Consider the following 27,034-nt stretch of genomic DNA (forward strand, 5'->3'; position numbering starts at 1 on the left):
ATTTGGCAATATTTCAAATATTTAAATGTGCAGACCCTTGGCAAAGCAATTCTAATGCGAGGATATTATATTGTTGTCTAATTCTAGGATGTTATATAATATAGAGATAGGATATTATATAGAGATATGATAGTGTCTCTATACTATATACAGAAACGCTGTGCAAGGTAAAGTTCATTAGCAGGGACCTGGTTACATAACTTACATTCCAACATCAGGTTCCCTTGCATCTGTTTAAAAAAAAAACCACAGTCTTCCGTGAGTTGATGTAGGACATAAGTGAAAAAAGCAAATGGCTGGATGTTTGTGTGTGTGTGTGTGTGTGTGTGTGTGTGTGTGTGTGTGTAATGTACAACAGGATGTCATTGGTGCTTTTCAATAAATTTTTAAAAAAACTATAGATACTGATATTTGTGCAGGCAGGAAAAGTAGCTGGAAGGATGCAGAACTCATCCAGGGAAAGAGTTTGAGAAGAGGACACTTACTTTTATTCTTTATGCACTATTTTATTTTATTTTATTTTTTTACCAGGATGACGTATAACTTTTGAATCTTAAAAGCAAAACAATTAAAAAGGCCAAACAACGTGTGTGGGAACCCAGAGATAAACAAAGAAAAATGCTGGTGAGCAGCACAGGTTAGGGAGTGAAGAAGGCAGCGGGGAAACTCCCTTTGTGCTGCTGAGTCCCTCCCGGGGGCGGGGCGGCCAAGTGGTGCAAAGGTGGCCCCGCCCTCGTTCCTGTGCCCGGTTTGAACCATTCACTTATTTGGTTGGTCAGAGAGCAAACAGACTGAATGCTGGGCACAGTGGAATCAGGGATGAATCCAGCTTATCCGGCTGAGCGATACCAGGAGAAGAGGGAGAAGAGGAGACGGGGGAAGCATAGAGGAAAGGGGAAAGCAAGGGAAGAGAGTGTGCCTTTAAGAGGGAATACCGTGCTGAAAGGTGGAGCAAGAGGAGGACAGAGGAGTGGCCATTGACACTGGAGGCATTGAAAGGTTGCTAGAGACTTCAGCCTGGACAGAGCAGAGAGGACTGAAGCCGGCGGGTGGGAGGGACCGGAAAAGGGGGGGACCTCCCCGGCGGGGTCAGATTCCCTGTGACCTGCTCTGAGGCTGTTGAGGCAGGATGATGGCAAGTGCCCATTGTCCTGCCTTTCCCTAGGACGGGGAGGGGGCCAGGGAGCCTCCATAAGAAGGACTGCTCCTAACTAACAAGAACACTTGGTCTGGGTTGGCCCACTCCTGACATCAGAGCTGTGGAGGCCCCCAGACTGTTGCAGTTCTCCGGCCACACACACCTGCCTTGTGCGCCACTGGGGGCCCTGCCTGCGTGTAGACAGTTGGACAAAGCAGCCCACTTGCCCAAACTCCCTCCACCTCCCACCAAAGCTACCCCTTCGTGCAAACACCAGTGAGCAATGGGAGGAAGGACTTAAAGAGGCCTGCGCAGGCCCTGTCAATGGCTCAGGATGTTTAGGCCAATACTTTTGGGGCACGGTACCTTGGCCTCGTGGTCTCCTCACTCTGTAGAGGAGGCTGCGACTGGAGGAAAGCCAGAGCAGGGGCCTCTCTCAGGCACGTCAGCAGCAGGGGCCCGAGACTGCCAGCTCTGAGGACAAAGTACCGGGAAGGACCCATGAGGGAGGGAGGCCCAACCAACAGAAGCAGAAGTGGGCCAGGTCTATGGGCAAGCATCCTGGGCTCATCTCAGGAAGTGGGTTTCGGGCTGTAAGGCACCCAGACTCACCCCAGGAGTAAAAGTGGCTGGTTGTAGCGCCCGTGAGCAGAAGCCACGCTGTGCCAATGATGACAGTCCCTGCGATGTCCAACTGCTGCCCTGGACAGGAGCAGCCCTCTTCCCGAACATCTCACTGAACGGATCTTATAGGTATCCACCTGGTTGCACATACAGGATATGAGGGAGTCATTCCTGACCCCTCTTCTCTCTCACTCCCATTATCCACCAGCAAGTCTGGTCCATTCTACCTTTCAGGTCTACCCCTCATCATTCCCACTCCTGAACTTCTCTTATGTCCTCCCGTGTGCCGTGTTCTCTCCCAACTTTTGCACAATGGGGACCTTCTGCAGGGACTGCCCTTTTTCCTTCTCTCCTGGCTTACGCATCCTTATTTTTTTCTTTTCACTTAAAAAACTGAAGTAGAATTTATATACAGTAAAATGTACCCTTTCGAGTGTACAGATAGAGAGGAAGGAAGAAAACTCGGAAGGGCTGGCAGCTGGAGGCTTGTGGTCCACGAGGTTCACAAATCCATTGTTTTGTAACCACCACCACAATCAAGATCGATTTCATCACCCCCAGGGAAATTCCTTCATGCTCCTTTGGAGCTCACACTAATTCTTACCACCAGCACCTGACAACCACTGACCTCTTTTCTGTTTGCATTTTCCATGTCGTATAAATGGAATCGTTAGTATGCATAGCCTGTTGGAATGTTATTGTTTTTTACCTAGCGTGATGCATTTTGTGGATGAAAAGGGGCCACATGCTAACCGACTAATTCAGGGAAGGTCTGTGTGGAGGCCTTGCAAGCTCAGAGACCTAAAGTAACCACAAAGGATGGTCTGAAATGAAAACTTTTTAAATTAAAAAAGCAGTTTACAGTGGGTAGTCATGTCCTAGGCCGGTATCTTCCTTGACAAAGATCAACTTTGATCTTAACTGAGCCTAATGTGTTTTGCAATCTCCGATAACATACCTTTGGAATGTCAGGGTAACTTGTAACTTCCTTCAGGGCACAAGCAATGCACCAGGGCGAAACCACAAGTTCCCTCATTGTTACTGTTATCGTGTTGACTGTTAACTATCCTGTACTCTCCTGTGTAAAAGAAGCCTGTGTCTATCATTTTACTTTTTATCCAATCCCAGAGGGCCCCCCTCCCCCGCCCTTTGCTTTCTCCCACCTCCCTAATCTATCACCAATGGATTTCATGTGACCCTTTTACATCTCCTCCTTTGATGATACTTTATAAAAGTAGGTAAAAAAAACAAAAAAAAACCTGCCATTCTCTGGAGCATTGTCTCAATACATTGAGATTCTGTTTCCTGGCAGGCAATCGTCAACAGTTTGGCTCAAATAAACGCACAAAAATTCTTTGCAGGTTTGAATGTTTCTTAGGTGAGCAATTTGATAATTCACCTATGCTGTTGTGTATCAATAGTCTGTTTCCTCTGTATTGTTGAGATGTACCAATTTATTGATTCTTTCACCAGTGGATGAGACATTTGGGTTTTTTCCAGTTTTTGGAGGATACGAATAAAGCTGCCTTAAACATTTGTGCATGGGGTTTTGTGTGCCCATAAGTTTTCATTTCACTTGGGGAAATGCCTAAGAGGGGGCTGCTGTATGGGTAACTTTATAAGAAGCTACCAAACGGTTTTTCCAGAGCTGCCACACTAGTTGCATTGCCATGGCAACATGTGAGAACTTGAGTGGCTTCACATCTCACCCGCACTAGGTTGGTTAGTTCGTTTGTTTTTGTTGTTTTTAAATATATTTTATTGATTTTTTTTTTATAGAGAGGAAGGGAGAGGGATAGAGAGTTAGAAACATTGATGAGAGAGAAACATAGATCAGCTGCCTCCTGCACACCCCCTACTGGGGATGTGCCCGAAACCAAGGTACATGCCCCTGACTGGAATCGAACCTGGGACCCTTCAGTCCACAGGCCAACGCTCTATCCACTGAGCCAAACCAGTTAGGGCAGTTCATTTGTTTTTATTGATTTGTTGACTGATTGACTGATTTCATATTCTACTAAGTGAGTAGTGCTTTCACATTGTGCTTTTAATTTCCACTTCCTTGATGACTAATGGTGAGTCTACTCATTCTCTTAAATCTCTGCTTGGTCTTCCCTTCTTCCAAACACCACTGTTCACTCTCACTTTAGAGGCCGATTAAGCTCCTGTCCTTTGTGGTTCCACGACCACCAACGTTTCTCTCCAGCTTGGCCTTAACCCACTAAACTGGAATTGTTTTCCTGCTCCCACCTTGTTCACCACCCTGGTGTCTCGCTCAATTACACACACACACACACACACACACACACACACAGACACACACACACACACACACACTCACACACACACACACACACACACACACTCACACACACACACACACACACACACAGTGAGCTACCTGAGGAAGAAGCGGCATCTTACTTCCTTTGGTGTCTCCAGCTCCCGGCACAGACCTGAAACAGAATCTTTATACAATAAATATTAAAAGAGCGAATTAATGATTGCTTAACGCGTTAGAGAACGGACGGAGGAAGGTAGGCAGCTAGGAACAAGGTTTTGCAATCAGACTGTCCTGGCTGTGTCCCTTAACCCTTTCTCCACGGAGTTCCACTAGCCTTTTCTCCAATAAGCTCAGCTGCATTCAGGTGACGCTTAACGATGAGCCTATTGATGACGATGACGACACCGACGACGCGGTGGAAGAGGGAGGCAAAGCGGAAAAGGCGGGGCCAGGAGCGGAAGTGCAGTTAGCGGCGTCTTCGTTGCCATGGAGCCCGGACAAGCCAGAGACCGCCGCTCCTCCAAGTCTGGATCCTACGCGTTCGCGGGGGCAACATGGACGACAACCTCGCGTCTGTCGCGGATCTGCAGCCCCAGCCAGTCCGTCTGGCTGTCCTCCCTCGCTTACCCCGAGTCTTTCCATCACAGCTTCAGGAGTCGGCCCCGCCGCTTCTCGCAGCCCACGCTCCCACAGCTGCCCGAGCCGCAACTGCTGCGCCTGCGCCCCACCTCCCTGCGCACCCAGGACATCTCGCACCTGCTCACCGGCGTCTTCCGCAACCTGTACACGGCCGAGGTGTTCGGCGACGAAGGGAGCACAAATTTGATCAAGGCCCGCGGCAGCGAGGATGAGGTCCACGAGGAGTTCGTGGATGAGCTGCAGCAGGTATCGCGGCCCCGCGCCCCCGCGCGCTCCCTACTGGTGGGGCCCGTCGCACCTGAGGACAGTGCTGGGGGCCCAGGACGCGCCCCCCAGAAAGCTGGGCCCCCCGCGGTATTCGCTGCTCGACAAGTGTGAGCACCTGCCGGCTGCCAGGCGCTGTTCCGGGCACCAGGGATGCAGCCGGGAAAGAGCCAATTCCCTGCCGGGTGTCCCCGACGTTCCAGGAACACAATTAGGCAAATACATGCTACACACAAAAGGCCTAAATCTGTAACACCTGCCTTCCTTTCTCTGCACACACACACACACACACACACACACACACACACACTCACACACACTATATACAGGCAGACCTCGGAGATACTGCGGGTTTGGTTCTAGATGACCGCAATAAAGCGAGTGGTAATCTTTTTGCTGGTGGAAGGTCTTGCCTTCAATTAGTAAAAAAACACACACACACACCTGTGAAGTGCAATAAAGTGAATCAAAATAAAACGAGGTATGCCTATATTTTATGACTAGGGCAGATGGTGGAATAATTGTTCCCTGGAGATAAAGCTAAAAGTCACTCCCCCTCCTGGGAAAGTGTCTGCCTTTGTATCAGAAACCACAGTCCTAACCGGGGCGTCCGTGCCCAGATTTTAGGAGGCATGCCCAGTCTCTGGAGCAGCAGCTCTACTTCCTCATCTGTGCAAAGAGGAAAGCAGCCAACTTGAGGCCTCTCTGCGGGGCTGCCTGCCGACCGCACTGCTCATGACTCCCTGAAGGGAGGCTCAGCTGAGAGCCCTCGAGCAGCCCAGGTAAACTCGGAAGGGCTGGCAGCTGGAGGCTGTGTGCCAGCTAAGCCCCCTGCAGCTCAGGAGCAAGTCCTTTGCATGGGGACCTGGGTGGCATAACCCTCTCTACTACGTGGTGTGCTAACTTGTATTTGGAATTTCAGAATTTGGATGGCACTCTCTTTACTGTGAAGTCAGGAGACAGGTTTTCCTGCTGGCCTCTGTTCTTGACTTTCCTATGAAACCTTTCAACCATTTTCCTCTGTCGCTCTCAGTTTTCACATCTGTCAGGTTAGGCCCGACGGCCTCTCTAGTTCTGTGACTGTTCTGTGCTTCCCAAGAAGCCCTGATGCCGGGGTGAGGTTGAGTAAAGCTATATGTGATCTCACACTTGTGTGCATTTGATCCTCCACCTGCCAGATTCGGAAGCTCTATAAGCAGCGGTTGGATGAGTTTGAAATGTTGGAGAGACACGTCATTCAGGCCTGTGCACGGGCCATTTCGGAGAGAGAGCGGGCCATGTACCAGGCCAAAGTCCAGGAGCTTGAGCCCATCATCAAGATGCCTCCAGGTGTGTATAAACAACTCCCGGTCACCCTGACTCCCCAGCTGTGAGTACTCGTGTATTACCGTATTTGCTCCGTTGCTCACTCTCCAGTCATTACCTGAACGTGTGGACAGCAGGTTGCATACAACCCCCCAAGCCAGGAAATCAGCATCGGTGCCACATTAATCTCCAGTTCGCAGACCCCATTCACATTTCTCAGCTGGTGGACAGTGGCTCTCGCTGGTCAGGCATCCTGTCCAGGAAGTCGTGTTGCATATGATTGTCATGTCTCTTTTATTAGACTTGTCATTTGGTGCAATTACTTTATCTCTTCCTGTCTTTCATGGTATTGACGGCTTATTTTTTTTCCAATTTTTTTATTGTGGCAAAATGCACATAACATAACATAAAATTCACCTTCTTAGTCATTCTTAAGCGTATATAGTTCAGTGGTTGATATAAATACATTGTAGCCCAGCTGGCGTGGCTCAGTGGTTGAGCACAGACCTATGAACCAGGAGGTCACGGTTCAATTCCCAGTCAGGGCACATGCCCAGATTGTAGGCTCAATCCCCAGTAGGGAGCATGCAGGAGGCAGCGGATCAATGATTCTCTCTCATCATTGATGTTTCTATCTCTCTCTCCCTCTCCCTTCCTCTCTGAAATCAATAAATACTGTGACATCCAAAAACAACTGGATACACGGGGGAAATTAAAATATGATTGCACACGCCCAAGGAAAGGCTCAGAAAAGACCCGAGAAGACCTTAAGTTGACACCTCAGGCTGACCCTCGGCACATAGAGCCTACAGGGATTTAAATTCACCGAGTTCGATGGTAATTTCTTAGTATTTCTCGGAGAGGCATCCTCTGGTTTCTCCAACATCTTGCTCCTCATCAAAGCTCCATCACCACACCACCAGCATTCACTGAAAACTCTTTCTTAATCAGCCACCTCGACGGTGGTACAGTCTTTAATCAATGCATTTGTTAAAGAAACGGTGTTCTTTTTCCTGCAGACGTCTCCACAGTCTGCTTGTGCTGATTTCAACATTGCGGTGGTGTTTAACCTGTTCTTATGATCCCCCTATTGCCTGCAACTCAGTCATTAGTCCTAGAGGCTTCATGAGGTTTAGGTACAGTTTTGGGGGAGAGGAGCAAGACCACTTCCGTGGTGCCGTGTGCTTCCTTCAGGAGGTACATGATATCTGACGTCTCTCTCTCCATGACGCTGGCAGCTTGTGCCTGGACCTGTTGTTCCCTTGGGGGGGCTGTAAATTACAATAAAATGCTAATGGTATTGGAATACTTCCATAAAGAGAAACTTTTCAGCAACGACTTTGGTTACCCCAAGAAACGTGCAGAATTAATTCTTTCCCCTTATTGGCCAGTTTTTAAAATAATAAGTTGGTCCCCCTGGCAGCACCTTTCAGACATGACTGATGAGGTTTTATTTAGTTTGTTTTCAGTACCATGATGAACGCATGGATTTCATAAGTACAATTATATTTATTACCCTTATTGATGCTCCAGCTGTCCCATCTTTGGTCCATTTGAGCCTTTTCAAGTTGACTCCTAACTCTTGGACACATTGTCTTTGATGATTTTCTTACCTTCTGGAATGGTCAGAAGGCTCATCTTGTGTGTTTATTGCCCCAGACCTAGAATCAGCCATTTCTCTAAGAAGCCCTGGTTCCCTTTATTTCCCCCCAAAAAACTTTGACCTATCCTCCTGCATCCCTGAAAGTCATTATTTTCCTGTGCAGTAGGCAGAAGGGACAGTGGTTTTAGGGTTGGGAGACCTGACATATTTGTGGCCTAGAGGGAGTGAGATGTAGAAGATCCAGTGGCTTAGGAAGGCATTACACTAATGGGATGCTCTTAGGGACCAGATGCTGCCCAAGATGCTTTGCATAGGTTATCCCAATGAATCTGTCCAATTATTCTGTGAGGTAGATTTCTCTCCATTCCATTTTATAGGTGTAGGAACTAAACTCAGAGAGAGGATCAGATAACTTCCCTAAATCCCCACAGCTCAGAAGGGCCGGGACCCAGATTGGAAGAATCGTTGATCAGACATAATGTCACGCTTGGTTAGATAACTTCCCTTAGGGGGTGGCTCTGAGCAGGAGGACCTGTCCTTGGTCAGGCCTGCCACCTCAGAGGCTCAGGTCCCATTAGATAGTAAATACTCAGCACAGATTCCACATCTCCTCCTCTTCCCCCTCCACCACAGCAGAGCCATGGAGCTGCCAGAATCCCTCCCTCAACCATGTGTTTAGGCAGAGATTTTTGGTAGCAGATTCTCAGGAGTCTTATTAATTGCCATCCATCTTATTAATTAATCATCCCTGAGCCTTGGGAGTCGGTGTGTCCCTATCTTTCCTAGGATTCTTTTGGCTAGAGATCAAAGGAGATTAAGTAATTGGTTGGTTGTGTGTGTGTTTTTTTAATGAAACTGAAATAAAACATTGAGAACTGGGGAACAAAGATCAGTTAGAAGAACTTTTCAATGACCTTCATTTTTTTACTCCAGATAATATTGAGTCATAATCAGATATTTTCTGCTCGGGTTTCTGAGCCTTCTGCTGATAATGTTGTTGTTTTTTTATTTCAAAAGTAGTAGAAGTAGAGATCTTAATCCAGTTTCCTGAACATGCCTCTGGTCTCTTCCTCTCAGTGTGGGGCAAGGTGACCCAAAAAACTCTTTTTTTAATCCTCACCCAAGGATATGTTTTTATTCACTTTAGAGAGAGAGGAAGGGAGAAAGGGGGAGGAGAGAGGAGAAGAGAGAGAAAGAGAAACATCGATGTGAGAGAGAAAGATTGATTGGTTACCCCACCCCACTACCCTACATGTGCCCCGACTGGGGATGGAACCTGCCACCTTTTGATGTACTGGATGATGCTCCAACCAACCAACCAACCAACCTACCCAGCCAGGGCCCAAAAACCTCTTTTAACTTAGACCAATGGTCGGCAAACTCATTAGTCAACAGAGCCTAATATCAACAGTACGATTGAAATTTCTTTTGAGAGCCAAATTTTTTAAACTTAAACTTCTTCTAACGCCACTTCTTCAAAATAGACTCGCCCAGGCCGTGGTATTTTGTGGAAGAGCCACACTCAAGGGGCCAAAGAGCCGCATGTGGCTCGAGAGCCACAGTTTGCCGACCACGGACTTAGATGATTGATGGAGAGGACATTCCCCTGAAACTTTCCTTGAGGCCCAGAGGCAGCCTCCCTCGGTTGGCTAATACAGCTGTCACCGGGTGGGAAACATACACAAACGGCTCCCAGGCAGAGGGAGAAAAATCAGAATTCTGCAAAACATCTCACGCTTTCATCCCCTTACTGGTAGATTTCCCCTTGCTGGTAAACTTTCCACATTACCTTGGGAGACTGGGTGACCCAACCCCTTACAGAGCCATGCTCAGGAGCCTGGGGTCGGTGCAGGAGGCCCACCCTGCCCAGTTTGGGGAGGATGGCCACAAGGCCAGTGCAGGGTTCTCCAAGGCTCACCTGGTACATAATCCAGGCCCAACCAGGAGAGAGACTTTCCAAAGATTCAGATAAACAAACTGCTCCCTGCTTTGCAGACCCAACACCCAGCCACCCACGCCCCGGGGGAGGACTGTGGAGGCAACGGTATCAGAAGGGAGAGGGTACATCTCCTTCCCACGTGGTCTTTGCATTTTGTATGAAAGTTTGAACTCAGGATGTTTCAAATACACCATCACCAAAGCCTTTGAGAACTGGGCTAGATTGTGTCAACTTGGCCTTGCATCCACTCCCTGCTGAGGTCTCTGTGTTGCAAGGAGAGGCCCCGGGGGGAGGGGGGTGCATTTCCCAGAATGTGCCTTTTCCCGACGGTGAGAGGCCCTTGGTGAGTTTTGCAAGGGGAGGCCACTGTTCTCAAGAAGCAGTAGCAGGCAGATGACTGAGCTGCCATGAATTTCACAGTAGCTTCCGGGTAACTCCTCAAAAGCCCCCAGCCTCAGGGCTGCTGGCTGAACTTGCTAATGATGGTCCCCTGACTTTCTCTCATTCAAACCAACCCTTAATACATGAGTCACGTAGAGTAATTTCTGTTTTCCTGATTGAACCCTGACTATTACAGTGACTAAGCCAAATCTCAAAATCCCCAAACAACATATGATGGGAGAAACATGTATTCTTCACTTGTCTCTCCACTACCCTTGGTTATAGGACCCTCCAAAAGGGAGGTCATTTAAAATCACCATGCTGGTTCATGGAGCGAGCAACGAAGTTTGAAAACTTCCAAATCTTCCACTTATCCCCCCTATTTCATAATTTTTTAGCAATGTATTACTATGCATGGTTTAAGAAAATGAAGTAATTCAGGAAAGCTTCTAGTGAAATATAAAAAGCCTTCACCCATGAATGTCACTTTACATTTGTCCAACCCCTTAGCATGTACAGCACCAAGAGTGAGCCATAGTGTAAACTGTGGACCTTGGGTGATAATGTGTCAGTTGTAACAAATGCACCACTTTGGTGGCGGCCTCTGATAATGGGGAGGCTATGTATGTGGGGGGGTAGACAGAGTACATGGGAAATCTCTGTACGTTCTTCTCAGTTTTGCTGAGAACCTAAAACTGCTCTAAAGATAAAGTCCATTGGAAAAAATGCTCCACCTCCCCTCTTTCAACCTCAGTCCATTTGCTAAAGGTGGCCGTTGCTAGTTTTAATTCTTCTCTTCTCCTCTAAATAAGATGTCTTGACTACTATTTCTTGGCTCACCAACCAGAAATATTAATCATTGACGCCCCACGCTGTTCAAATGAGATGTTCTCTCTCATGTGTCTAGGGGTCAGCTGGGGGTTAGATGACCTATGTTGGCCTTGGTCGGCTGGACCAGCTTCAAGCTGTGGGTCTGGCTGGACTTGGCTCCTTGCTGCAGGTTTGGCTCAGGTCTGCTCCACGTGGATTCATGCTGGGGTCCAAAATGAAGGGGCAGGAGCTTTCCTCCTGGGCAGGGAAGCTCTTCTCATGATGTTGGCAAAGACGCAAGAGGGAGGAAGCTCAGCTGTACAAGCACATTTCAAACCACAGGCGACATCTCATCTGCAAATCCCATAATCGTGTGACCAAAGTCAAGGGCGAAGTGAGCTCTGTCTAGGGTAGCAGGAGCCACATGGCAAAGGATGTGGCTACGGAAGCAATGAAGAACTGTGGCCCTTGATTCACTCTACCACACTTCTCTTAGTGCTGTTTTGTTAATAGGCCTCTCTGTCGGTAACAGTATTTTAGCTCAAACCATATCACAACACAGCCTTGCCCAATGGTTGTCTTCTTTTAAGTGGCTGGTAAACTTGCTGATTTGTTTCTTAAATCTCAGAATTACCACGGGGTTCTGAGAAAGACTTTGGTTAGATGGCTATGCTCAGAGGATGAGGGAAGCTTGGGGGTAGCTTCTCCAACGTCAGTCTGGCTTGAACCACCCTTGTCCTTGCTCCCTTCCACTTAGTGAAGACTATCTTCAGATGGTGTGTGGACAACAAGTTGCTACAGAAGTACCATATGATCTGCCCGAACGATTACTACAGCGACCCGGTGCCCTTTTCCTCTGCGCCTAAAGGTAAGGCTTCTGCGCTCCTTCCGAGCCTCTGCCATGGTCCCAGCGAAGCCCGTCAGTAGCAGGACCATCTTTGCTGCCCTTTCCTTGTTCACACGGTTCGGCGCCCCCTTTTTCTTTAATTTTGATAGTGACTATCGGGAGGGTCAGATCTGAGCATGCTACTCGACACATGCAAGGCAAAAGTCTCAACTCTTCAATGTGGAGTAGGGTGCTCTTGTTAGCTACCCGATGCCAAGAGGTAGAGAAACGGCTAGAAATGTATTTGAATGAATCATAATACAAAAATCAAATACAAAAGCCATGTGTGTTTCAGTGAGACATAGATAAGCAAGGGAGCAAGTTCCTGATGGAGTTCGAGCATGGCCCTAGGGGTTTTCCCCTATCCCATATAGGACCAGAACACCTTTTCTCCCTTTGAGTATGGGAGGAAGGTTAGGGAGGAAGGCAGAGAAGGATGTGTGTGTGTGTATGACACAGGGGGGAGGGGGTGAGAAAGAGAGAGAGACAGAGAGACAGAGAGAGATTGGGCTAGTTTCTTGTGATGTGGGAGGTATAATCTGAGACTGAATGGGGTGGGAACCTGGGCTGTGGGCTTAAGCAGGGAGGTAGTTTTGGGGGGAGCCACTGTTTGGATTTTGTGGCCAAACATCAGGATGGCCTACTGGTGGCAGGCTCAGAAGAAGAGCTCCCCAGCAGCCCTGGTCTGTGAGACTCCTTGCTGATCTCTGGGGCTTTGGAGCTGAGAAGGCATTTGAGGTGGGAAGATTGGGATCCAGGGAGCGGAGCGTGCTGATGCGGGAAGAGTCCACAGGCGGACTGAGCTGCATAGAGAATTAAGGCCGGAAATCGGCAGTAGCATCAAGTGTCCTGGGAGGCTAAGCCGCTCAGCCCTTTAAAGGTAGTTGGACACCACTATCTGATGCAGATAAAGGAGGAGGGAGTTAACAAGTATTGAGGACTTATCAAGCCTTGTGCTAAGGAATGTGCGGTGGTACCAGTTTGACTGCATTCTTGCTAGCAATGGATGTTCTCATTTAACCTTTAGGGGATGTTCGTAAAGGTATAAAAAGCCAATACAAACGGTGACTCCTGTGTGAGCTTTCAAGAAGCATGTTCTCATATGGGGTATGTGAACATGCGTGTGGGGGTGACAGTGGCCCACTCATGTTCCACAACAGACATTCTACCACTCAAGTCCTAAGCCATCAGGGACATAAAATACGGTCCAGGAGTCACCTGTGTGCTGAAGAGCAAGTGCATCTGGTAGTGAATGTGAAAGTTTAGGGCAAAACATCGAGTGGTCTATTCAGTCCCCCGGAGAAATGTCCCGCCCCTCCCCTTGGCGTGGTCACTCAGTTGGCTTCCTCGGTGCCTTAGGCAACCGCGAGCCTGGATATTTGAAACTGACCTTCAGTTGTGAGAAGCATTCCACCCCGAAGAAAGAGTGGACCAAGAAGCCCGAAGCTCGGTGCAGGAGGATTCCCAGGAAGGCTGAGGACGAGTCCGACTACACCATGGACAGCCTGACGTGGGACGCCTCTTTAAAGGCCAAAGGCAGGGCCACAGAAACTGCCAAGGTGAGGGCTGAAGCCTGTGCGCAGGGCTGGGGGGGGGGGGGGGGAGAGGGGGAGGGGGAGCAGGGAGATGATGAGGGGAAGGAGTTCCAGGGACGCAGGATGATGCTGTGCTCAGTCCACAGCCGAGCAGAGAGGAGAGGCGGCCTTGGCCATCCGTGGGTCATGCGGTTGCCACGGTGTCAACACACACATCCCTCCGGCTGGCACTGACTCTGGACTCTGTTTGTGCCTCAAAGAAAGCAAGTCCACCGCAGAATAAGAGCTGGATGAACCACCTGCGCATGCCCCAGAGGAAACTGGAGCGGCAGCTGCTCGCCAAAATGGAGAGCCGGACCTGCTTCCTGAGAAACCCTCGCTTCTTCCCTCCTAACACGCCGCGTGGAGGCAAGTCCCTCATCTTTCCTCCCAGGAAGCCGGAGGGAGACTTGCAGAGTGGAGAGCTGAGGTGTGTCTTTCCCCGACTCGCATTCTCAGAAAACCTAACCGTAAGCATTTTCACAGCACGCGCTGCCTGACTGTTTAGCCAGGGCCACTGACCTCTCCTCCCTCAGGCCCGTGGTCGGCAAACTCATCAGTCAGCAGAGCCAAATAGCAATAGCACAACGATTGAAATTTCTTTTGAGACCCAAATTTTTTAAACTTAAACTTCTTCGAACGCCACTTCTTCAAAATAGACTTGCCCTGCCGAAACCGGTTTGGCTCAGTGGATAGAGCATCAGCCTACGGACGAAGGTCCCAGGTCGATTCTGGTCAAGGGCATGTACCTTGGTTGCGGGCACATCCCCAGTAGGGGGTGTGCAGGAGGCAGCTGGTCGATGTTTCTCTCTCATCGATGTTTCTAACTCTCTATCCCTCTCTCTTCCTCTCTGTAAAAAAATCAATAAAATATATTAAAAAAAAAAAATAGACTCGCCCAGGCTGTGGGTATTTTGTGGAAGAGCCACACTCAAGGGGCCAAAGAGCTGCATGTGGCTCGCGAGCTGCAGTTTGCCGACCACGGCCTTAGGCTGTCAAATCAAAGAATGACCACAGCGAACCCAACCATAGCTGTCCGGTGTGAATGAATCAAAATTATACCCTTTTTCTTTCTTCTTTTTTTTTTTTTTTTTGTCAGATCGACAAAACATGTTTTTTGGGGTGCTGCAGAGTTTTAGTAATTAGTTTGTGTGCGCCCTGAGTTGAAAATCACTGCTTTAGAGTAAAACCCCAGTAGGTCCGGGTCTGGTCTGAAGGATCCTAGACTTTTGCAGGGGGACAGGGTGTCATTATCGGAACCGAGCAGGGTTTCAGGGCTCCCCGTAGACGTGGCCTTTGGGTGTCCCCAGAGTCCCGGGTTTGGGCTTTTCTGACCTGCCAGAGTCTTGAAGAAGAGGGCTCAGTGTTAGTCCGCTAACATCTGGACAGACTGAGTCAAATGGGAGGAATCCCTACAGCCACGTGCTCCCTCCATTGGGGTTCATGTGTCTTAGATAATACAAATGTTTAAAATTTGATTAATCACAAATAATTAGTATAAATTGTGATTTTTCTTTAAGAGAGTGCCTTTAGCTATAGTCCCATAATTGTCCTTAAGAAGGAAATGAGTTGCTTCGTGAGTTAATAATCTTAATGGGCTTAAAACTATTAACCTTTCTTTATTAGACAAATAAGATCTTTTTTATTAAGAAAAATTGGAAAAGACGACTATATTAAAATCTCAGTTAACGTATTGGTGTTTAAGCATCCAGAGTTTCCCCCACGCGTACTGAAAATGACATAGGTAGCTATAAATAGTTTTACAAAGATTCAACGATGCTGTGAAATTATTTTGTAGCCTGCTTTAACAACAACAGAAACCAGCCAATGACATGTTGTGAGTCTCTGTGCTGGCTCGGATGTATTTATTTTACATGAATCAGTCACTGTATGGCATTTCACCACGTGGACGAGACTGACGGCCTTTCTCCCCGCTTTGCCTGCCCGCAGCCCTGCTGATGTGCCGGTGTTCATCGCTAACCCACCAGTCGTATTTTTCACAGATTATGAAATTGGATCCGTTTATGAGGTAGAAATCTTATTTCTTGATATATCCTACTCCATCTGCTTCCTTATTTTTTAAAAGCTTTTATTATGAAATTCTAAAACCATACACAAGACTAGGAAAAGACTATAATGAACCCTGTGTGCCCACCACCCAATAGTTAACTCCAGTCTGCAAATGTGGTTTTATCTATTACCCCACAATATCCTCGTGTGTGTGTGTGTGGCTGTCTGTCTGTTTGTGGGCACGTGCGTACATTGGAGTATTTTAAAGAAAAGCCTGGATATCATGTCATTCTTATCTAATACTTCAGTATCTCTAACAGCTAAGAACTTAAAAAAAAAATAACGATTATCACAGCCAGCAATATTAATGATGGTTCCTTAATATCAACTAAAATACACCCATGTTTGATTTTCCTCCATTTGTTTTGTTTTTAGAAAGTCAATTTACAGTTGGTTTCTTTGAATCAGAATTCAAATATTACATCTGGTTAAAATATCTCTTATTTCTCCCTTCTTTTAATTTTATTTATATTTTAATATATTTTGATCGATTTCAGAAAAGGGAGAGAGAGCGATAGAAACATCAATGATGAGAGAGAATCATTGATTGGCTGCTTCCTGCACACCCCACATGAGGATCGAGCCCGTAACCCAGGCATATGCCCTGACCAGGAATCCAACCGTGACCTCCTGGTTCATAGGTCGACGCTCAACCACTGAGCCACTCCAGCTGGGCAGATCCGCAAATATTTTTTAATTTTTTTTTTTAATTAGGGGTTACAGAATGGTGATTTCTAATTCTGTTATTCTTCTGCATTTGATTAGCTGTGATTCCCTGTTCTAAAGACAACTTTCCCTCTAACTTCTATTCCTGTCCCCTCTTCCGTGTACCCTCAGTACCCCTTTAGGTGACTATTTCATGGGTTCTTCCATTGTTTCTTTTTGGAATCATAAGCAAATATATAGGTCTATTGGAACCCCGTCTCCTCCTCACTGTCCTCTGCACCTTGTTCCTTTCACTTAACAGCATATCCGGTGATTCCTCCAAGAGCCGTAGATAGACAATTTTCCTCATTCCTTTTCCCCAATAACCTTCTCAAATTAGTGCTAGCCTCCCACCACCCTGGAGAATCAGGTCAAGACCAAGCCTAGCAGTTGCCAACTCTGCTCACCCGGTGCAGGGACACCAAGGCCTAATCACGACAATCCCTCCACATCCGCGTGGATTGTGCTTTGCAGTTTAAGGAGTGCTACTTGCAAAGCCGTAATTCTGATGTGTTAGCCCTACATGTGAAACGTTAAATCATTTCACTTTCCTCTTGAACTTGTTAGTTATATGTTATCTTCGGGACTTCTGTGTCTGGTTATCACATTTCAAAGACAGTTGGGGAAGTTGGCAAAGACTCAGAGAAAGGGAGATAAAATAATTTTCGTTGGGGAGCGATAGGGCGAAGGGGGAGCTGCCCGGGACCCTGTGAAAGACAGTTCCATGCAGGGCTGGAAGGCGCCGGCTGCGGGCGCCTGTGGCGAGAGGAGCCGACTGCTGGAGCAGTCCTCCCTCTGGCCTGGCCTCGCCTGCTGCGCATCCCTTGCCGCTTGCTTAGCTGTCACTTGTCTGGAAGACCACCCTGCCCTCTCCTGACGGGATTAGATTTCCCCATGGCAGCCTCTTTCTGTACCATTGGCTCTTCCGTGGTTTTATTTTGATCTTTCCCACCAGGCTGTAAGTGAGCCTGGCAAGGGCAAGGCTTATTTCTAGGTTTGTGTTACCATCTCATTATCGGTGCCTGCACACAGTAGGCCCTCAGCAAATAAGTGCCAACCGAATCCGTGAATAGTTGAATATGGGTCTACCTCTCCGTCTTGTCGACCCCTGCTAAGTAAGGTAAATCGAGAGCCAATGAAGGATGCCCTATTTTACTTTTAAAAATTGTGTGGTGTATGCGCGTGCTCGTGTGTGTGTGTGTGTGTGTGTGTGTGCTGGTTGTCAGCAGAGAGCTGCAGCTGTGTACCAGAGCACCGCCACGGCTTCTCCGCGTGGCCCAGGCTTCCCCACAGAATGGCCACCTCAGGGTAATCGGACTGTACACGCAGCTCAAAGTAAATAGCAGAGCTTCTCGGTGAGTTTCCTAGCGAGCAAGACAGAGGTGGCATCACTTTTTATGACCTGACCTTGGCGGTTACCTTGAAGGAGTAGAGAAAGCCATTACTTCCTCAGCTTGCTATAGGTTACAAATAAGTCGCTCAGGTCGGCCCAGAGTCCCGGGGAAGATAACAAGATCTCCCCTCTCAATGGGACGGGTGTCCAGGAACTTGGGGACGAGTTTTTAAACTGCTCTACGTGAGCCCTGGCTGGTGTGGCTCCGTTGGTTGGAGTGTCATCCTGTGCACCGGGAGGTCGTGGGGTCAATTCCCAGACCTGGGTTTCAGGTGCCTTTCCTGGTCGGGACAGAGGCAACTGATCGATGTATCTCTCTCACATCGATGCTACTCTCTCTCTCTCCCTCTGTCTCTCTCTAAAATCAAATTTTTAAGAAAAACTGCTACAGGTGATGGTTAATAGCCCGTGTAGCAGGCAAGCGGCCCAGACTGGAAGAGGCACAAAGGCTCTAGGGGAGTTGACGTACGAGGTTGACATTGATAAGAGTCCCTGACAGGTCTGGACGTCAAAACGAGTTATAAACTTGGAGATGTTTATGATACATCCCTTATAAAGAAACAGTGCCCAGCATTTATGGACGCCTACAAATTAATAAGAAAAAGACCGAGTATATTAAATGGCAAACTGGTAGAAGGCTATGAACTGACAACTCACACAAGAAGAAAACCAAATGGCAAATAGACCTACGAAAAGATGTGCAGCGCCATTAGTAGCAGAGTGAAAACAAAAACCACAATACGGGCTCTCCACACTCGGGCCTGGTTCACCGACAGAGTAGTGCAATATGTTGTGCTGCCCAACGTGGACTTATATGCTGGTTTAGGACCGTGGTAGGCAAACTGCGGCTCACAAGCCACATGCGGCTCTTTGGCCCCTTGAGTGTGGCTCTTCCACAAAATACCACGGCCTGGGCGAGCCAATTTTGAAGAAGTGGCGTTAGAAGAAGTTTAAGTTTAAAAAATTTGGCTCTCAAAAGAAATTTCAGTTGTGGTACTGTTGATATTTGGCTCTGTTGTCTAATGAGTTTGCTGACCACTGGTTTAGGAAGACATGCCTGTGAGTAAAACCGTGAAGACGTACTTCGAATGTATGTTACTGTTACCTGGCCAGGGGCCGGGGCAGGGCTTCATCAGTATTGTTAACGTTTATTTCTTAAGCTGGATGACTTTGGGCATGTTATAATCTCTACATTTTTCCCCCAGTGTAGTATCTCATGAGATAGAAGCAAAGATGGGTGCATGTATTGAGCTCCTCGTCTGTCTTGCGAGGCGCTGTGCGGGGTGCTGGTGGGGGTCAGGGTGTGTGAGTTCCAGGCCTTGCCCTGAGGGGTCTCCCGATCTGAGCGAGGGAAGGAGAAGGCAGGGCTTACTGGGCTGGGTGAAGGCCTGAGGACGACCCTGGCACATGGGTAACGGTGGGAAGAAGTGGCCCCAAAGGATGTGTGGGGGAGAAGACAGTGGGTCAGCGGCTCAGCCCTGCCCCCCACCAGCGGAGGAGCCTGAGCTTCGCTGTCTTCAGTGTGAAGCACTGTCTCCAGGTGGTGCCCACCTTCCCCGGTTATTGCGAGGCCGCCGGGCGCGCGGCGGAGGCTTCCCACGCAGCGGCTGTCCTTTTAAGCGGGCAGAGACCGGGTCAGACTGTTTCCGCCTGCATGCTCAACCTTGTAGCTTATTTTTTCCAAAAAGAAGACAAAACAGAGAGACCAGCGTCATGAATCCCCACAGGCCCATCGCTCAGCTCAGCCGTTCCCAACACGTGGCCGAGCTGATGCATGTACACCCTACCCCAGGCCGCAGGCCTCTCGCCCCTGCGGCGGCTGCCTCAGAGAGCTGCCTTTGCCTCTGCACAGATGGCCATCTCCCTGCAGAACACCACCTCGACCAGCCGCTACCTGCGAGTCATCCCGCCCGCGACCCCGTACTTCTCTCTGGGATTGGGTGAGCACGGCAGGCCGCTGTCCAGGCGGCACCCAGTTCCTGGCCCGCCTGGCCCTCCGGTGACTCCTGCTCTGTGCCCTGAGCGGGGCCGTGAGCAGTCCCTGGGAGCCGCTCGCCCTCTGCTGGACCCCTGCCTGCTGTTCCCGCCTGTGGGGTCTTCCAATCCTAACAGCTCCTTCTCTCATCGCCTCCCTCCAGGCCCTTGTCCTGCCCTCCCCTCGCCCTTCACGCTGTCACTTGCACCAGTACAAGCGTCCCATGTGACAATATGTTTCTCAAGAACAGCTTGTCCTTATTCAGCTCAGGAATCTTAAAGAGCTCTCCGCTGCCCACAAAAATAAATGCTCAGCCACGGGGTCAGGCATGGCGTCCCCTAACCCTGGTGGATGGGCCCTGTCACTCTCCCCACCCTGGCATTTTGACCTGGGTCCCCGCCCTTGCAGCCTGACCCCCCCACCCCCCACCCCCCACTCACACACCCTGGTGGCCTGGCCTTGGCCCGGAGGCATTTGCTCACAGAGCAGCCCCAGCCGTGGAGGGTCTGCCCGTCCCTCCGTCCCTCCGGTTGCCGTCGGTTTGAATCACATCAGCCCAAGCCCTGGTCCCCAGGTCCTCAGCTGTCGCTCTTGTCACAGGAATGTTCCCAGGAGACGGTGGGATGGTGGCTCCTGGAATGATCTGCCAGTACATTGTCCAGTTTTTCCCCGACTGCCTGGGGGACTTCGACGATTTTATTCTGGTTGAGACCCAGTCAGCCCACCCGCTCCTGGTCCCCCTGCAGGCCCGGAGGCCGCCCCCAGTGCTGACGCGTGAGTGTGTGCCCTGCTCCCTCCCCCCCCCCCGCCCCCGCCCCGGGGGTTCGGTCAGGGTTGGCGAGTCCCTACAAGGACTGCTGGCTCCTGGGCCCTTTGTGGCAGCACACAGCTTGGCAGGGACCTGCCAGCAGCGTCTCCAGTCTCCCAGTGGAGGCTGAGGGCATTAGCACAGCAGCGGGGGAGGCCGCAGCCCAGCTAACCCCAGCATGGGCTTCCCCGGCTGGAGGACCCCCCTGAGCGGGCCGGGCCACACTGAGGCCGGGAAGGAGCCCTGAGCCTTGCGGGGATGTTGCCTGCGTGGCTGCGGGGCTGGGGGGGGGGGGTGAGATGGATGAGGGGCCGGGGGGAGGGTTCTTCAGGAAAGCTGACTTTGGCTGGCTCCCTCCCTCACAAGCCTCCTCAGCTGGGTACAGGCTGGGAGCTGGGACTGTGACCACAACCCCCAGGGCCATGCGGTGGCCCGGGCGGAGGCCTGAGTTCCCAGTGGGTGCTGACCCTGCTGCTCTAGCCAGGAGTGGGAGCAGGGGTCAGGGCAGGCCCCCATCCGCCCTCTCTGATCGGGGTGCTGGGCGGGGGAGCGTGCCCTGAGCTCCGGCTGGGCCTCAGGAGGACAAGGGCAGCAGGCCCACTCCCAGGGACGGCCCCTTGCGCGTCTCTCCCTGTGGCTGCAGTGTCGCCCGTGCTGGACTGCGGTTACTGCCTCGTTGGGGAGATGAAGGTGAGCACGTTCCTCTGCAAAAACGTGGGCTTCAGCGCCGCCAAGTTCTGTGTGATCCCCAAGAAGACCTGGCCGCCCACGAGTTTCAGGGTGAGTGATCACAGATGCGGCCGGGCAAAGAGCAAACCCATCAAAGGAAGCGACCGCGGGAGGGGCTTGTGCACCCGCGGTTGCGAACACGCAGAAAATGGGATCGTATAGCCTCTCTCTCCCGCTGCCACGTGCGAACGAGGGTCAGCGTGCATGGAGACCGGTGCTGTGGCTCTGGCTATGCCACTCACACATGCGTGTGACCCTGGGCACATTTTATCACCTCCCGTGTCCTTCCGGGCCTGGCTCCCTGTCACTGCATTTGCTCAGCCAGGCAGTCATGTGGTAGCAAATGTTGGAATCGCATCAGAGGTCACAATGGGCAGCTCCTCGGCTGCATTCTGGGGCACATTTGCTTGGCACGGTGCTGAAACACTCTTTTGGAGCCAACATTTACCCATCTCCCGGAGCGTTCACATCAACATCAGCATCTCCGGGGTCTTTGGGAAACTTGGGAGACAGCCAGCCTTGGGCCAGGATTTCCTGTGGCCCCGTCGGGAAGCAGGACACGTGTGCCCTCTCTCCCGTGTGCTCAGCTCCGCCCGTCCCCGCAGCAGCCGGGCACGCACGCGTCCTCATGCTCACAGTGCTGTGTTTGTTACAGCGGAGAGCGTTCTCTGTGCCTGTGTCTCCGGCAAACAAGTGATAGATCCACGGGGCCACGTGTTCCAGAGACACGTTTCACTCGTTTCTGTGACCCGCCAGGCACCTGTAGGCAGGGGTTGGTGTCCCCGGCACATTAAGGTGATTCCTGTGGAGGCACCTGGGCTGCCGACGGGATGGCAGCTGCCCTTGGGACTCAGGAGCTTACAGCCAGAGGTGGATCGGGGATGGAGGCAGAGCCGGAAGCCGGCGCCTGCCACGGAGGACGCTGTAGGAGGGCAAGGACTGTGGTTTGGGAACGAACCTCCTGGGCGAGGCCGTGTCTCAGGCCTCCTGCTTTGTGTCTGAAACGCTTGTCAGTGGCAGCCTCGTACCTCCCACCAGCAGTCAGCTCTGCGGCGTCCTTGACTTTAACCTTCAGAACCTCATCTGGTTTGTTCATTCACAAAAGGGACCTTAAGATCCTTCCCATTGCTAAGCAGATGTTTGGAGGAGAGAAGGGTGCAATCTGAACACTGGGTTTTCCAGTTCCTCCCACAGCTGTTGTGTAACCTGCTTCTCTTTCAGGCTATCACAACCTCTGGCTTCGTTGAGCAACCTCCCTTTGGGATCATGCCTTCGGTGTTCGACCTGGCTCCGGGGCAGGAGATACTCATGGAGGTGGGTGATTAGACCTGGGCATATAGTTCCTCCTCCGAATGACTGGTCGTGGCTATTTCTTCAACGGCTTGCATGATTCCGTCGTCTCTGTGTTCTCAGGACCCAAATTCCCACTCCCACCCCAGGTCCCAGCCTTGGTGGTTTCTGTGGAGGAGCATGTCCTTGCATTCTGTGGGGGGATGTCCCTTAACTGTCTTATGGCCTCTCTCCCAAAGCAAGTGCAGAAAGCCCTGCTTCTCCGCCGTGATACCCGAGTATTGCTTGTCCGCACTGTCAGCCTGGCAGTCACTTTCACCAGCGTCCAAGCTGCTTCCCGGATCTTCCCATGCTTCTTCAGTCTCTCTTGGACACCCCTCTCCCCCCCCCCCCCAAGGTGGTACCTGGGTGATGACTGGCTTGGTTCTCTCTTTCCTGTTTCATCCTCAGTTATATAGTCAGCAAGACTCACCTTCCTTAGGCGTTGCTCTGAGCCTCTGCAGAAGCTCTGAGTCTGACGCCCTGGCTGTGGGCTTCTCCGTTCCAAACCGGCCCCTTTAAGTGCTCCCTTCTGCTCATCACACCTGCTCATTGGTTCCCCAGAAGAGCCTTTGAGAAATGGGATGTCTTCCTGTCCCCGTCTCCCTCCCCGACTCAGGGGCATAGTAGGGCTTTATCGGTCCTTGTCTACTGCTGAGAGGCGGGCTGGATCCTCTCCGCGTAGCCTAGGTCTTGTCAGAGCCTTACCATGGCTTTAAGGAACTGGGACTGGTCCCCTCTGACCAGGCCAGGATGCCCCCCTCATCCCATCTTCCTATGATCCCCAGGAAAAGGAAGAGGGACGCAGCAGGAGTCTGGGGGGCGGGGGCAGTGAGGAGAGTATTTTTCCCTTTGCATTCCTTATGTATTTTTTAAAATATATTTTTATTGATTTCAGAGAGGAAGGGAGAGGGAGAGAGAGATAGAAACATCAATGATGAGAGAGAATCATTGATCGGCTGCCTCCTGTACACCCCCTACTGGGGATCAAGCTTGCATGTTCCCTGACCAGGAATGGAATCAAACGTGACCTCCTGGTTCATAGGTCGACGCTCAACCACTGAGCCACGCTGGCCTGGCTGCATTCCTGTATTTTGTTTATTGGTTGTTTTGGGGGTCTTTTTGTTTTAAAAATTTATTCATATTTCCAATTAAGAAGTAAATTCACACTTAAAAATTCAAAAGACACAAACAGATAAACAGTGAAATGCTCCCTTTCACCCCAGCTCCTCAGCCACCCAGAGGCCGCACGCTTACCCGGTTCCTGGGTGCGCTTCCTGAGACAGGCGGTGCCTGGGCAGGCAGATGCACACGCTCCTTCTCTCCTTTGTTTCCATTTCTCCTTCAGACAAACAGCTGCCCTCTCTGCCCCCTGTTCTGTACTGTGTTTTCCACTTGTTGTGTCTCTTAGACATCATCCTTATATTTTCATAGTTGCATAGTATTCCACTGTGTGAACGAACCACAATTCAGTTCAGCTGTTCCCTACTGATGACCATGAAGATTATTTTTTTCTGATCTCTGGCTATTTTTGCACATAACTTACGCATACATCAGTCTGGGCAAACAGGAGCCTGCCTGCAGGAGACAGTCTTTGCAGTGGGAGGTGCTGACCGGGGAGTCTCTGCTCACAACTGTGATACATGTTGACCAAATCCCCACCGTGTGGACGGCACCAATTACACTTCCAACAACAACATGGGAAGGTGTCTGTTTCCTCACACTCTTGCCATTACAGTACGCTACCCAAATATTTTTAACTGTTATCTTGGACATTTTTAGGGTTGTTTTTTTTAAAATATGTTTTTCTTTATTTCAAAGAGAGATAGAAACAACCATGAGAGAGAAACATCAATCAGCTGCCTCCTGCGCGCCCCCTACTGGGGACCAAACCAGCAATCCAAGCACGTGTCCTGACCAGGAACTGAACCGGGGGCCTGGTGCGTTTAACCAGCGGAGCCACACCAGCCGGGCTTGGACGTTTTAAAACACGTACAGTGCGCTCACTTCCCAGCTTTCATGTGTGTGAGCTCCTGGCGAACCTTACTGCACACGTTCCTCCACCTCTTCCAACCAACCCTCACCTGTCCCTGTAGATGACATGGAAGAAAATCAAGATATCATTTCATGGCATTGGTGAGAGCTAACGTCCTGCTCTTTGCCACTACGAAGAGTGAAAACCTCTTCTCCTGGGTGGTTTTCATTTACATTTTTTTAAAATATATTTTTATTGATTTCAGAGAGGAAGGAAGAGGGAGAGAGAGAGAGAGAGAAACATCCATGATGAGAGAGAATCATGGATTGGCTGGCTCCTGCAAGTCCCCGACTGGGGATCGAGCCCACAACCCGGGCATGTGCCCCCAACCGGAATCGAACCTGGGACCCTTTAGTTTGCAGGACTATGCTCTATCCACTGAGCCAAACCGGCTAGGGCTCATTTACATTTTTTAAAAATATATTTTATTGATTTTTACAGAGAGGAAGGGAGAGGGATAGAGAGTTAGAAACATCGATGAGAGAGAAACATCGATCAGCTGCCTCCTGCACACCCCCTACTAGGGATATGCCCGCAACCAAGATACATGCCCTTGACCGGAATTGAACCTGGGACCCTTCAGTCCACAGGTCGATGCTCTATCCACTGAGCCAAACCAGTCAGGGCTCATTTGCATTTTGAATAAGGTCCAACATGTGGTCATTTGTGTGTTGGTCCCTGTAAACTTGCTCTTCATATCCCTTTGACCTTACTCTGGGGTGGAGCGGCAGCTGAAACCCCTGGCCTTAGGTAGGAGCGGGGAGCGGCGGGGAGGGCAGCAAAAATGGAGAGCAAAGACAGGGTGCGTGTCAGAGAAGAGGAGCCTGGAAGGTGGGGGGAAGCCCCGTGCTGGGAGGTAACAGGGCACCGTGTCTCCCCAGGTCTGGTTTCTCCCAACGAGCTTTGGAAAGTCAGAGCAGACCTTCGTGATCGCGTGCGACAACTGCCAGATAAGGGAGCTGGTGACGTCAGGTGGGTTGTGTGTGCCCGGGGTGGGATGGGGGGCAGTCCAGAAGCTGCCGCTCTGGCATGGGCATTGGGGGACACTGTGAGGGCTGCTGCAGCCTCCATGCACCAGGGTCTAGTTTGGGGCCTCTCACTCTGGTCAGACCTTGGAGACCCAAGCCAGTGTGGCCTTGAGGGCAGTCCCAAGGAGCCTTCTAGTGAGAGACAGATGGAAACCTGGGTGAGGTCTTTCATCGTTCACTTTGAAACTCACCTTGATCTCCTCCTGGGGAGTTACCAGTGACTCCCATACAAACAACCCAGATGCACCTCTAGGTTCCTGTAGGTTAGAGGGGCATCCTGCTGAATTTCAAAATGCCCCTGTTCCTCCCCTTCTTCCATCCACCCATCCATCCATCTATCCTTCCTTCCTTTCTCCCTCCCTCCCTCCCTCCCATCCGTCCTTCCTTTCTTCCATCCAACCTTCCTTCCACCCAACCTTTATTTCCTTCCTTCCATCTGTCCATCATCTGTTCGTCCATCCATCTGCCCATCCATCCATTCATCCATCCATCTATCCTTCCTTACTTTCTCTCTCCCTCCCTCCCATCTGTCTGTCCTTCCTTTCTTCCATCCAACCTTCCTTCCACCCAACCTTTATTTCCTTCCTTCCTTTTTTCCTTCCATCTGTCCATCATCTGTTCGTCCATCCGTCTGTCCGTCCATCCATCCATCCATCCATCCATCCATCCATCCATCCATCCCGTTTCACTCAGCAAGCACTAATTGAGTGTCTGCAACGTGCTAGGTTATGAGAATCACCTCCTTTTGGTCTGTGAGGACGTGGGGACGTGAATCTATGTGTAGATGGCCCCCCGTTCTCCTCTCGTGCACAATTCCCGGGGTCATGACCAAGTTGCATGTGGATGGTAGCATGGGTCCTGCGGCAGCCTTTGGCCCGAGTGCCCTGATTGCAGCCCTAGCGTAACTTCACCACCCTATTTCGTCAGGAATGGGGCAGCTGGTTGCTTTGGAGCTGGTCTATATTTCTGGTGAGAAAAGTCAGCCGGAGCCTGGAGAGCTCACGGACCTAACAGCCCAGCACTTCATACGCTTTGAGCCTGAAAACCTTCAGTCCACAGCAAGGAAACAGCTGCTTATTAGAAATGCTACGTGAGTGACCCCTGTGCTCAGCCCCCCAGCACACACCCCTTCTCCTTCCTCACCAGGCCCCGAGAGCCAGTGAGGCAGCAGGTTCCTTCCAGGGGCCAAGGAGCCGTCTGGGCACAGGATGGAAGGATCCAGATTTGCTGCCCGTCACGATAGCCACTAGCTACATGTGGCTATTTCAGTGGAAATCAATGAGCATTCAAGAAAGTTAAAAACTCACTTCTTGCCCTGGCTGGTTTGGCTCAGTGAATAGAGCGTCGGCCTATGGACTGAAGGGTCCCAGGTTCGACTCCAGCCAAGGGCACATGCCTGGGTTGCAGGCTCAATCCCCAGTAGGGGGCGTGCAGGGGCAGCTGATCAATGATTCCCTCTCATCACTGTGAGAGCTATCTCTCTTTCCCTCTCCCTTCCTCTCTGAAATCAATAAA

The 27,034-nt window shown here is 50.4% G+C and overlaps 1 protein-coding gene across 1 annotated transcript in view; it reads left to right on the forward strand.

The window, feature by feature from the left end:
• Positions 1 to 4,532: 4,532 nt before the first annotated feature.
• Positions 4,533 to 27,034, forward strand: part of DLEC1 (DLEC1 cilia and flagella associated protein) — a gene marked incomplete at its 5' end in the record, with an annotated part of 46,264 nt that continues 23,762 nt past the window's right edge. The window contains 12 exons of the mRNA XM_079794410.1: positions 4,533 to 4,931; positions 6,128 to 6,278; positions 11,745 to 11,855; positions 13,233 to 13,432; positions 13,669 to 13,877; positions 15,398 to 15,476; positions 19,468 to 19,555; positions 20,191 to 20,364; positions 21,042 to 21,178; positions 22,349 to 22,441; positions 25,373 to 25,463; positions 26,447 to 26,609. Of these exons, the coding sequence (XP_079650536.1) occupies positions 4,533 to 4,931; positions 6,128 to 6,278; positions 11,745 to 11,855; positions 13,233 to 13,432; positions 13,669 to 13,877; positions 15,398 to 15,476; positions 19,468 to 19,555; positions 20,191 to 20,364; positions 21,042 to 21,178; positions 22,349 to 22,441; positions 25,373 to 25,463; positions 26,447 to 26,609 (1,895 nt within the window). The remainder of the gene's footprint in view (positions 4,932 to 6,127; positions 6,279 to 11,744; positions 11,856 to 13,232; positions 13,433 to 13,668; positions 13,878 to 15,397; positions 15,477 to 19,467; positions 19,556 to 20,190; positions 20,365 to 21,041; positions 21,179 to 22,348; positions 22,442 to 25,372; positions 25,464 to 26,446; positions 26,610 to 27,034) is intronic.

The sequence above is a fragment of the Cnephaeus nilssonii genome, assembly GCF_951640355.1.
Source record: "Cnephaeus nilssonii genome assembly, chromosome: 17".
Lineage (NCBI taxonomy): Eukaryota > Metazoa > Chordata > Mammalia > Chiroptera > Vespertilionidae > Cnephaeus > Cnephaeus nilssonii.